Raw genomic sequence first — 11,735 nt, forward strand, 5'->3', positions numbered from 1 at the left:
GGAAGAGGACCAGGTTAAGGAAATTTAAACAAATTGAACATACTCAAGCCCACAGGGCCTTATGGGATGCATTCACAGGTGCTGAGGGAGTTGGTTAGTGTCATCAAGGACATTCTTTATTATCTTTGAAAGGTCATGGAGACTGGGGGGTGGAATGGTGTGCCTGAGGTCTGGGGGAAAAAAAGCAGACATGACTTCTATCTTCAAGAAGTACAAGAAGAAGGATTCAGGGAAGCACAGACCAGGGAAAGTGGTACTGCAAATAATCCTAGAAGCCATTTTTAAGATGCTGACTGTATGGATTTACAGAAGGGAAATAATGCCTAACTAATCTTATAGTCTTTGACAAAATGACTAGCTTGGTGGATGAAGCAGTAGATAGTGTTTGCTTTGACTTTAGCAAGGATTTCAGCACCATCGTATAATGCATTCATTGACAGACTGATCAAGTACAGACTGGATAAGCGAACAGCGAGGTGGGCTGAAAACTGACTGAACTGCCAGGCTGAAGGGGTTATGATCAGCAGCACAAAGTCCAGCTGGAGGCCAGCCACTGCTGGTGTATGCAAGGGGTCAACGTTGGGGATAATGCTGTTTAATATCTTCATTAATGTCCTGGATGATGGGACAGAGTGCACCCTCAGCAAGTTTGCCAAAGATACAAAATTGCGAGGAGCAGCTGATACACCAGAATGTGGGAAGAAGTTGCTCACAGAGGTTGTGGCGTGCCCATTCTTGGAGATATTCAAAACTTGACTAGATATGGTCCTGGGCAAACTGCTCTAGCTGACCCTGCTTTGAGCAGGGGCGTTGGACAAGATAACCTCCAGAAGTCCCTCCCAACCTCAAGCATTCTGTGATATCTAGGCATTTGTGACATCCAAACTGGAAGCCTCTTTCTGATCTTATTCTAAAAAAATCAGCTTCTTACTATATTATAGAAACTTAATAATTAGCATACTATAATGCTGCTGCATAACCAGATCAGCAGTGTCTCATCAACACTTTAATAACACAACTGCTATGGCAAATTCTCTGTACTAAACCACCACTAATCTTTCAAAATAAATTACAGCATTCATTTGTACTACCAAACAACTAAGCAAAAATTGACAGAAAGTTATTTCAGATTAATATTTTTGTTCATTTACTTGCTAGTAGTATTAGTGTGAACTGGTGATATTCTATGTATTAAAGCATAAAATTTTCTTTCAAATGAATTAACAGTAAATGAAAGTTCCTAGTATATTAGTAATGTTAGCATTTACTACAAAACCCAATTAAGAATAAAAAGACTGAAACTGTGATTCCCTAAACACAGTAATGAAAGTGTAATGCACAAACTAAGGTGGTCTGTATTCACCATATGGGATACTGAAATTTTTTATATCACATAAAACGAGTTCATATTACTTACTGGTCTGATTTTATTTGTGGAAATATACATCTTTAACAACGTAACATGAGCAATACATAGAACTGTAGGGTGATATACTAGTAATCTAATATATTCCATTCCAATCATAAATACCGATCATAACAATACATAGTCAATAATATAGATCCATTTCATTACAAAACCAAATGAAGAGAACAGGTAGGTTTTACTAAAACGTACCTTCATTCTTTATGCTTATATCTTAAGTGTCTTGTGCTGAATACTTGGAAGTTAGGTGACCTCAAAAGAGTGCCTGTGGAGAAGCTATATTCGGATTTCTGAACACAGGCAATCCTCTAACAGCAAACATTAAATGGATGAACACATACAACCGAGGAGCATATATTGCATGCCTCAAAGCAAGGCTCTACAGGGCCTCCTAGGAAGCTGTGGTAGAGATGCCTTCAAGCAGACAAGAATCCAGCAGGAAGGAGATTGGCTCAGCCATCAAATTTCTTGCTACTTACCCCCTGCAGACCCTCTTCTTTGCTCATCTGCAGAGCTCATAAGGCCACACAGATTACTAGAGTAATATCAGTGGTCCCTACATCCTTCGGGAACCGTTCCGGGGAACAAGGTCTTGTACTAAACACTAGAGACACTTCTTTATTCATCCATCATTCCTGACAGCACTGTGTTTAGAAATCCAGCCTCATCCTGTGCACCTCCTTGCAGCCATGTTACACATTGAGGTGGTTTGACTATAACAGTAACCACCACAGCAGAGATTACTGGCTAGTTGCAAGCTTCTGAAAGGAGGCTGTAACGAGGTGGGTGTCGGCCTCTTTTCCCTAGTAACAAGTGATAGGACGAGAGGAAACAGCCTCAAGTTGCGCCAGGGGAGGTTTAGATTGGATATTAGGAAAAATTTCTGCACTGAAAGGGTTACCAAGCATTGGGACAGGCTGTCCAGGGAAGTGGTTGAGCCACCATTCCTGGAGATATTTAAAACACATGTAGATGAGGCGCTTAGGGACATGGTTTAGTGGTGGACTTGGCAGTGTTAGGTTAACAGTGGGATTCGATCTTAAGGGTCTTTTCCAACCTAAATGATTCTATGAAGATAATCAGCACAAATAAGCAGGCAAAGTACTCAGTTCTACTAGTGAACCAGGCATTTTCTAAATTCTTTGGTTCAGGCAGCCACTAAAGAAAGATCCTTCCACACCTAATGGGTGATAAATAAGTCAGCACATTTAATTTTGATCTGCAAATACCCCTTACTTTTATGCTTTCAAGAATGAAAACCAGAACTGAAGTCATATCCATTCATCAACATTATCATAAAAATCACATTTACTACGGAGTTCTAAATGTCTGTTCTTTATACTCTATCACAATGTCCCTCTCAAAACTGCAGTATAGCTAAGAAATGGTGTGAACTGGTGATATTCTATGTATTAAAGCATAAAATTTTCTTTCAAATGAATTAACAGTAAATGAAAGTTCCTAGTATATTAGTAATGTTAGCATTACTAACCATGTGTGTTGCAAATGCTTTGTCAGTCAGTGCTGAACAATCCTTGAATGAAATAAAAAAACAATTGGGTTTTTTGTTCAGTTTTTTTTTAAGGGGAACATAAGTCCTGGCATCCATCATTATTTTCTGCTATCATTCCACTTTTGGATAGCCCTCAGAATATTATTTTGTCTCCTTCCATATTCTAATGAAAGTCTGCATAAAACACATGCTTGGAATTCACAGGTATGCCATTTGCAATCAACTATATACTCCAAAAATCAAGCCATTATTTGAAGCCCCTATTAGTAAGAAATTACTGTCTTCTTCCTTTGAGGCACCTGCATTAAGATTCAAAGGAAAAACCAAATCCAACATATCACAGTGCTGCTGCACTTCTTACTCAATAAAAATTCTAGAGGTTCTGCTTCCCTAGAGAGTCTCAGGGCTACCAATTACTCAAATAGTTAAGTCTTATATTCTCTCACTTAAGGAATTACATTCATATTTTATATAATCTATGTAATCTATCTACCTAATCGCTGCTAGTCTTACTTAAAGATTGCTTAAGCATTTCTATTTCAGTTCCCTATATTTTTTTTAAATATAAGTTTTCCATAGTTAAATTATTTCAGATTTCATTCATTCAAAAACTAATACTCTGCACAAGCTTTCCAGAAAGAGCAGCAGCTTTTTGAAAGAGAAAAAAAATCCACACTGTGGTTCAACTTTGGGAAATTTTCTCCCTGTAAGCACTCCAAAGTGTTTAGTTCAAAATTAAGTTTTCTATTTTCAGTTAACAATTCAAAAAGCAGACCCAAATTATGTCAGCATAGCAGTGCACACATTTATTAGAAGTCCAGCTTGCATTTAAAGTGGTACTTGCATACAGAGACAGGAATGAACAATTGCTTTATTCTGCATGGAAAAAAAAAAAAATGTTCTGTTCAAACCAAAACTGCAGGTGTTGGCAGACTTACACTAAGCTGCAGATTCAAGTTTAGGGTCAATTGCACTATCCACTAGAGAGGGGGGAAAAGGTGACTGTGCTGACTCCCCCGTATTCTCTATAACCAGTTATCTATCTCACAGTCTAAACCACACCACTAGGAAACAAGACACTTGTGTTGCAGTTCCCATACCAGTTTTTAACTGAAACAGAATAACCTTAAAAGAAAACAGATTTGTTCTCTCACAGGCTATACCTATAACCCATTCCTTCAGATGGTGGAAACCCTTCTTTAATCCCAGCCTCTGAACCAGGCAGGGAAAGATTTGAACCAGAATCTTCCATACTGAAAATAAGTGTCTTAAATCAGGATATAACAGTTGAGTCCATACTTACCATCTTTGTAACGCAGCTCTGTACTTTGTCAACAGAAAACCCCTTACTAGAGTAAAAGAGTCAAAATAATTTCTTTCCCCTTCCTCCCCAAATTTTGCCAAAAGTCCCAAGGAAGAATATCTTTGGATTTGGGTCAGCTCTGAAACCTTCTATGTTTTCAGTTTGGTAATTGAAGAAAACCATTATTTTCACATTTCAGTATGCAAGTCAAACTTCACATCCAAACTGGCAGTCTGCATACCTCCTTGCACTCACAGATCATCAATTCAGCAGGGCTTCAAACTCTGCTTTTGAAGTTAAAACCTTATGTTTTCTAATTATGTATGTGATATTATACCAGTGCATTAATTATCTTTCCTTTTCATCTCTAGCATTGGAGCTTTGCATTTTATCTGAAGTGAGAATGTGAGAAGTCCTGAACTGGACATTGGAACAAGAGATTTCTCCCCATCTAAAGGGGTATCTTGGCTACTAGGCTACAGAAACTAGCTTCAGCTTGCTTGCTTGCTTTCATTTTGACCCCACAAAACTCATGGTCCCATAAAGTGACAAAGCTACTAACAGGGAAGGGAACAGACAGAAGTTCCTAACTTTTAGAAGCTAGAAGTCCTCTACAGGATTTAGACATTAGCATTTACACAATGAGAGCCTTGATGCTGCCTGTAACCTCAAAGCTCCATATCATTTTCCCTCTGCAAACAACAAAATAATTAATCATAATTTAATAATCTGAACATTAAACCATTTTGCCTTACCTCTTGCATGACACAAGCCATAAAATTTCATTACCTTATTTTTGCTCTGTGTCCAATAGCAACAGTTGACTAAACATCTTCTGGAGAGCCACAGGGCAATGTTCAGTCAGGACTCCACATAGTCACATTTTTACTGAACACCAGGGTTGAAGCCTGCAGAAATCTGCTCAGTAGAACAGACCCTCTGGTATGAGGCTGCTTGTATGACAAAGCAGCACAACTGGTTCTGCAAACTCCACTTTGAATGAGACTCACATTTACATTTCTCAAAAGGTTTCAAACAACTCTTAGAAGACAGGTTCCATTTGTACTTACAGAAGCCGCACCTGGTACCCCCTTCAAAGATGAATCCATTTGGGACAGCTCCATACCGACGCAGATCTGAGAGCTTCCATTGTCCCATGACACTAGGAGGAAGGTCTTTTACAAGGACGAGAATGTCATTGCAGAAATGCAGGGTAGCAGGCCCGCTCTCTAGTTTAGTGCCAGGTGCTACAAAAACTTGAAATCTATGAACTATCAGATAAGGAAGAAAAAAAAATTACTATAGAAAATAGAAGTAAGGTACCATGACCTATGTTACATAAGTCATTCTGTTCAGCTGTGGTATGTGGACCGACCCCTGCCCACACCATGAGGCTCTATCATAAAGATTCTAAATATTCCCCATGTGAGTAGCCATAAGCTCATTACTCTCTATAATGCCAGTTTAGGGTTGGAAAAAAACATATCTTGGCTTAATGCTAGAAATGATTAAGTTGTAACACTACATTAATTTATCCTAAGTCTTCCATGCCATTCCCCATCTCAAATTAGTCAGTTATCCAGCCCACATTTCAGTTACCTCTTCCATCCTTGCACCACTACATGGGTTTCTTTCTGTCTCCTCCTTTAAACAGCCTGTGCCTCTTCTTTCCTACATGCATGCACACACACACACAACACAGTGCCCACAGAGGCCAAAAGCCAAGGCTCAAAGAAGTAGGCAAGTTCTAACCAGAGCTCTGTCACTGACTCATTTGCAACCTTTAATAAACTGCTTCACTCCTTCCCTAGCAATAAAATGGAGAAAATTACATTTTCCCACTTTTGTGAGTCTTTTGGGAGTTTGTCATGGTAGATGCCCAGACATTTAAAATGACTAGGAAATTAAGTCAGTCATAGGTAAACACTCTTAGATGTCAGTTAATTCTTCATATTTCACAGCCTAAACTTCAAGAGAGTGAGGGGAAAAAAGGAAACACCTGTCTCATTTAAGTTTACAAAATTCAGGCTTAAATCCCAACCCCAGTATCCCCTATAATGCAAGGGTCCTTACCTAAAGTAGCACCTGTTCTAGGTTGGTCTCCCATCTCCTCCAGAGCTGCTGCATTTTGAATAATAAGCTATTGGGAGCTCAAATCTCACAGTGTTTCAAAGGGAACAATTTAAGTGAGCAAGCACCTAATTCACATAAAGCTGTTTTGACCTCCACTACTTCTCTAGTTTCTTTCACATTGTGATTAGACAAAAAAAAAGGGGGGGGTGGGGGGAAAAAAAAAAAAAAAAAAGGGAATCTATCTTGCCACAGAGAAGCATCAGGACTGTTACATTTCCAGTCAGAGGTTTTTGGTGGAGCATTTATCAAGAAGCACGTAGATTTAGCTTTTGGTTACCCATCAAAGATCATACAACAGCTACCTGCCTATGAAATCTACAGTGTAACTTCCAGATAGTCTCACTTCTTACAATCACTCTTCCCTGTTTCTTGCTTATGCTTCTTCAAGGATCATGAATTTCAGCTAGGTCCGAGTCTTGCTTCTCATCTAAATACTTGTTATATTCTTAGTTACCATCTTAGCTGTAAGTCAACTCCTCATCTATGACGTGCATTTGGTAAGTTCCCTAAGGCTCCCGCAGAATTAGCCACAAAGTCATTCGAGTGAAATGTGCAAGGAGACAGAGATAGATCTAACTAACCACAGCTCTACTTACAGCTTTACCAGTAGTACTGTTAGGTACCAAATTAATAGTCACACGACATCCCCTTTTGAGCACGCAGTTGTTACACAACCTGCTTAAACATAAACTATGAAAAAGACACCAAAACCATCTTGACAAATAATGTTCAGTATGGAATCTTTAATATCATTTGGACCCATCTGCGCAGTTAACTTTGCCCAGTTCTTTGCTGGCAATTAAACCATGGGAGCAGAAGCATCAGGGTTCTTTCTGCCTCATAAATGAGGAATGGAGCACACTCTTCACACAATCTGTTGCTAGTTAAAACAGCTGCTGAAAACAAAGATTCTAGACCACTGTTAAAAAAAAAAAAAAAAACAGCAGCATATCGAAATCTGAACAAAGCCAATGTAGAGGAAAAAACAGATCTGGACACGAAGCTTTTGCCATATGCTGCCTTCCTGGTAAATTGTAAATTTATTTTCCAAATTCCTCCCAAGCCATCTACTTCTCCTACTCTGAAAAAAAAAAAAAATTAATAAGATACATAGCTGAATACAGTCCTGAACAAAAGGTACTATTTAAGTTCCTCCTTTCCTTTAGCTAATCTTTTCCTCTTTACAGCTATTCACCGACCTGCAGTATGCTAACTTCCTCAGAATGAGCTGTGGGCTCAAGCACTCTTCTCATACCAGACTTATACCTCAACTCACTTAATTCCACTGTTTTCTCTAATCCTGGTTCTTTTATTGCAGGAATCACATCCACCTCATCTGCTAAAAACAGAGAGAAAACACTGGGAACTCCAGTGCAAACACCTCCATTCTGTAGTCCTCATTCAAGAACAGCTTCAACTCCTTTCAGTTTTTTTTCTTCCCCTTCCCAGACTCTGAGGTCATCTGTCCTTAGTCTATTTTTATCATCCAGCCACCTTACTTCCAAGGCACATAAAGGCATCCTTACTACACTTTAAGAAAAAATACCAGTGTCCATCCTCTCTTCATGTAAGTCTCCACTTTTTTCTATTTTTGTCTAGTCAAACCAGATTCATTGTAATTTGGCTTCTTTCTCCTAACTGAACCTGCACTGAAAGATAAAATCCCAAACAAATTTTCCATACCCTGGTCTACCCTCCTTCCCCTGAGCTTTTTTGCAATTAACATTCTACAAATCATTGCCAGTTCAACCAATTATACTTGTTCTCTTACTTCTTCATTTCTTCACCTCCACACACACTCTCTCCTGCTCCATCTTTACTCCATGGCTGCATACATTTTCATCCAATAGGCTCTATTCCTACCTCACTCACAGCTTTCCTTTAAAAAACTCTTTGCTGCTGCATTTCCTCCTTTCACACCCATAACCCTCACACCCAGATTGAGATTAAATACTATCTCCATCCCAGCACTGCACCAGTGCAAGATCATGAAAACCAGACCTACCCTGTCAAATTCAAATTCTCCTTCAGGCTTTAGGACAAGTCTATGCTGTACATAGATCCCAAATCTAGTAAAGAAATAGAACCGGAACACAATACAGCTACATCATCAAAGTGTACCAACTACTCCAGCTACTCATGCCTGTATTGTTCAGAAACTCTCTCTAACATTTCCGCTTATGCAAGGCTTCATAGCTTGATAGCTCCAAGTGGTACATCCATACATCTCTCTTCTGATAGTTCTACATTTTATTACTGTAAAATTCCCAGGCCATCTTTCTATGTATGTGCTGCAAAGGAAGAAGTCCACAAATGCAACAGATGGCAAAGCATATGTAACAAATGATTAAGATGGCTAATGTGTGTCTCCCACACACCTACCCTCCTTCCCTAGTTATGACTAAACAAACATAAGACAGATACTATGGATTACCAATATTATCACTCCTTGTTCACCACTATACATTTTAGAGCTGCTAACCAGGAAAATAAAATAAAAGGTCGTATAAAAGTGAAGTTAGCTGGAAAGACTGTGTCTGATGACACTCCTTATTGCAAGATGCCTCTTCCTGGAAGGGGACACTAGTAGCAGTAACTATTATCAATGCAACACCTAGTAGGCAGCTCAGAAAACTGGGATTGAACTAGCCAAGTTCTACTTAGGACTCTGCTTCTCTTAATTCAGGCTCCCTCTGAATCCTGTTGTCAGAATCCCCAGGTAAATTGCAGGACCAGAAGTAGAAGTCTGATCACTTTGCTTCAAAGCTACACACTTTCAGTGTCAAAATCAAAAACTAAGAGCTCTCCTAATTAGCCGTCAGTACTGGGCAGTCCTGTAATCAAAATGTATCATAAGGGACACCTGCTTTAAGATGTAAGGGAAAAACTAGTCTCTTCACTCTCAAATGAGTGACAGTATTTTCCTTAACTGTACTTTGTTATTTGCATTTTAGCTATGCTTTTCTTTGCTTTTTTTCCCCCCCCAACAAAAAAAAAAAAAGTGTGAGAAGACAAAGGTTACCTTCCCCCAAACTGTAGCGGATTCGTACATCCCACGCATACATTGTTTCCTTGTTCTCAAATCCCAGCATCACAACTTGAGAGAGACAGATGATTGCAAGTGTGTGATTCAAGCCCTCATAGGAGAGCCCAGGATCCAAGCCACAGATGTCTTCTAAGGTCATGCTGCTCCTCTCCTTATGCCCTTTTGCTCGTTCAGATTTATCCTTGTACACCAGCATGAGCAAACAGTCTAAAAGAAGCAAAACTGTCAGAGATGATGAGGCAGAACATAGGACATAACACATTTTTCAATACTCTGCTTCAATACAAAGGTGCTTTAGACAACTGCAGGGTCAGTTTGATCAAGTCAATGTAAGAACTTGGTTTCCCTTTCCCACCCCACCCCCAGGTAGTTTGCAGTCCTTGTTTTCAGGGATCAAACACTGAAGGCATGTTTCAAAGGTAATCTGCAGGCTCAGAAATAAGGAGGCAAGTAAAAAGTCTTCCCTAGTTTACTTTTCAAAAATCCAGTGGTATTTCAGATACTCTCCCGAGTCTGGAAGGGACTGACTCATTAATTCTGAACATTAGGAGTTACACTATGATAGCAGTTCACATTACACACACTAAAGACCGAGAGGCTATTGTCATCTATCTTTCCATTAGAACATACTGAACCACAAATGAAATTCTTACAGTAGTTCACAGATTACTCAACTACTAAATGGCGAGCAGACTGCACTGCCAGATTGTTAGTGTCGGCTCAGGTTTCCTAGTTAAATGCTACACAGTAGCCACTGCTAAATAATCATTATGTGCCACACCTTTTTTGTTGTTTTTCGTTTAAAATATTTGCTTGTGTCACCATTTGTTTTTAACCCCTTCCTAGAGGTGTTTATTATTATTATTATTACACAGTTTATTATTACACAGTAACTGTGCAACAGAAGAAAGTAATTCAAGCGCCACAGTCCCATGGGAAAAGCACACTTCACAAGCAAACCCAAAAGACAAGAAAAAGGGGAGAGACCTCTCCCACCTTTTGCATTTATAACTAAGGGCACTCCTCTTCCCCCACGTTCCCTTCCTATCACATAGCACTCAGTTGTAAATGAAATTAATGGTCAATATCAAAGCTGCAACATCCACAGCTTAAGCTGACCTACATACCGCAAAGGAGAAAGCCCCCTGTGCACCATTTTATGAATGTTGGGGTGTGGTGCTCTGAGCCCTGGCGAGGTGCCCTGTGGCTCTCAGCTGGGCAAAGGAATGGCAAATCTCCAAAGAGGTGAAAAATGACTGAAAGACTGAACCGTCTGCTAACTAAAGCGGAGTTTTGCATGGACTCCCAATTGTTTTCGTGCACCTGTTAGCAAAAACAGCTGCAACTATGATATTTAAGCATTCTGCAATGCAGTTGTGTGTCTGAAGAAAGAACAACTATGGTTTACAGACCAAGCAAAGCAAATCACGGCGGGCTTTTTCAGGTAAACCTGGCTAATTTTGCTAGAATAAAAATATTATTTTTGAGGAATAAGCTACATTATCAGTCAGTAAGTTTTCAAAGCAAGCTCCCTCATTTTCCCCTTCAAACTCGGCTTACTCATGTCAGAAATCCAGGCCCGTATTCACGTGTCTAGATAGTAGCTCTAGGATCAACAGATGCCCATTCACGCAGAGTTGTTTAACAGATTCAGCCAACATAGTCATTTAAGACACTAACACAGAACTGTAACAACTCAAGTAACAAGGAGTTAGGTCTGAAGAGCTTCGATTACTAAGAAACCTTCAGTCTACCAGCAACAACCTAGAAAAGATGCCATAATCCATTCCACAGCAGTGCGGATCCACATTTTCTAAGTGTAGGTGACATTCAGCCCTAGAAAGATATACTTTTGGGCCCAAATGTTTTCCCTGTTCAGAAATGATGGGGAAACCTGAAACCTACTTTTCCCTCTCCAGCAGTAAAACATCAACTCTGAATAACGTTTTCAATTTCCCCTTCAGAAGCATGCAAATGATTTTTTTAATTCAAAATGTCATTTTATTTTTAAATTGAAGTGATATTTTGTGTCAAAACACTGATCAAGAATAACTACCGAGCTTACAATGCCAGCTTTTTTTACAGCCACCAATTGCCCTGAAAAAAGAATAAAAAAAAAAATTTAAAAAAAAAAAAAAAAAAAAAGGAATTGCATTTTAAACGGGAACCAAAACCAAATAGCTGTGCCTTGAAAAGTCACCCTTCCCACTGGTTTTAGTCAGCGCCTGATATTAAGCTACTTAAAACCTGGGCTCCGCCGCCGGACGCGCCGCCCGGGCACCGCTGGCAGCCCGACGGACAAACGCTAGGCCCG

At 39.5% G+C, this 11,735-nt stretch overlaps 1 protein-coding gene across 1 annotated transcript in view; it reads right to left on the minus strand.

Moving 5' to 3' along the window:
- Window positions 1-9,628, minus strand: part of DOK7 (docking protein 7) — a gene marked incomplete at its 5' end in the record, with an annotated part of 67,206 nt that extends 57,578 nt beyond the window's left edge. Inside the window, 2 exons of the mRNA XM_009573258.1 lie at window positions 5,313-5,513; window positions 9,398-9,628. Coding sequence (XP_009571553.1) covers window positions 5,313-5,513; window positions 9,398-9,628 — 432 coding nt within the window. The remainder of the gene's footprint in view (window positions 1-5,312; window positions 5,514-9,397) is intronic.
- Between the last annotated feature and the right edge of the window lie 2,107 nt (window positions 9,629-11,735).

This window comes from Fulmarus glacialis, unplaced genomic scaffold (assembly GCF_000690835.1).
Source record: "Fulmarus glacialis isolate BGI_N327 unplaced genomic scaffold, ASM69083v1 scaffold5460, whole genome shotgun sequence".
NCBI classification, from domain to species: domain Eukaryota; kingdom Metazoa; phylum Chordata; class Aves; order Procellariiformes; family Procellariidae; genus Fulmarus; species Fulmarus glacialis.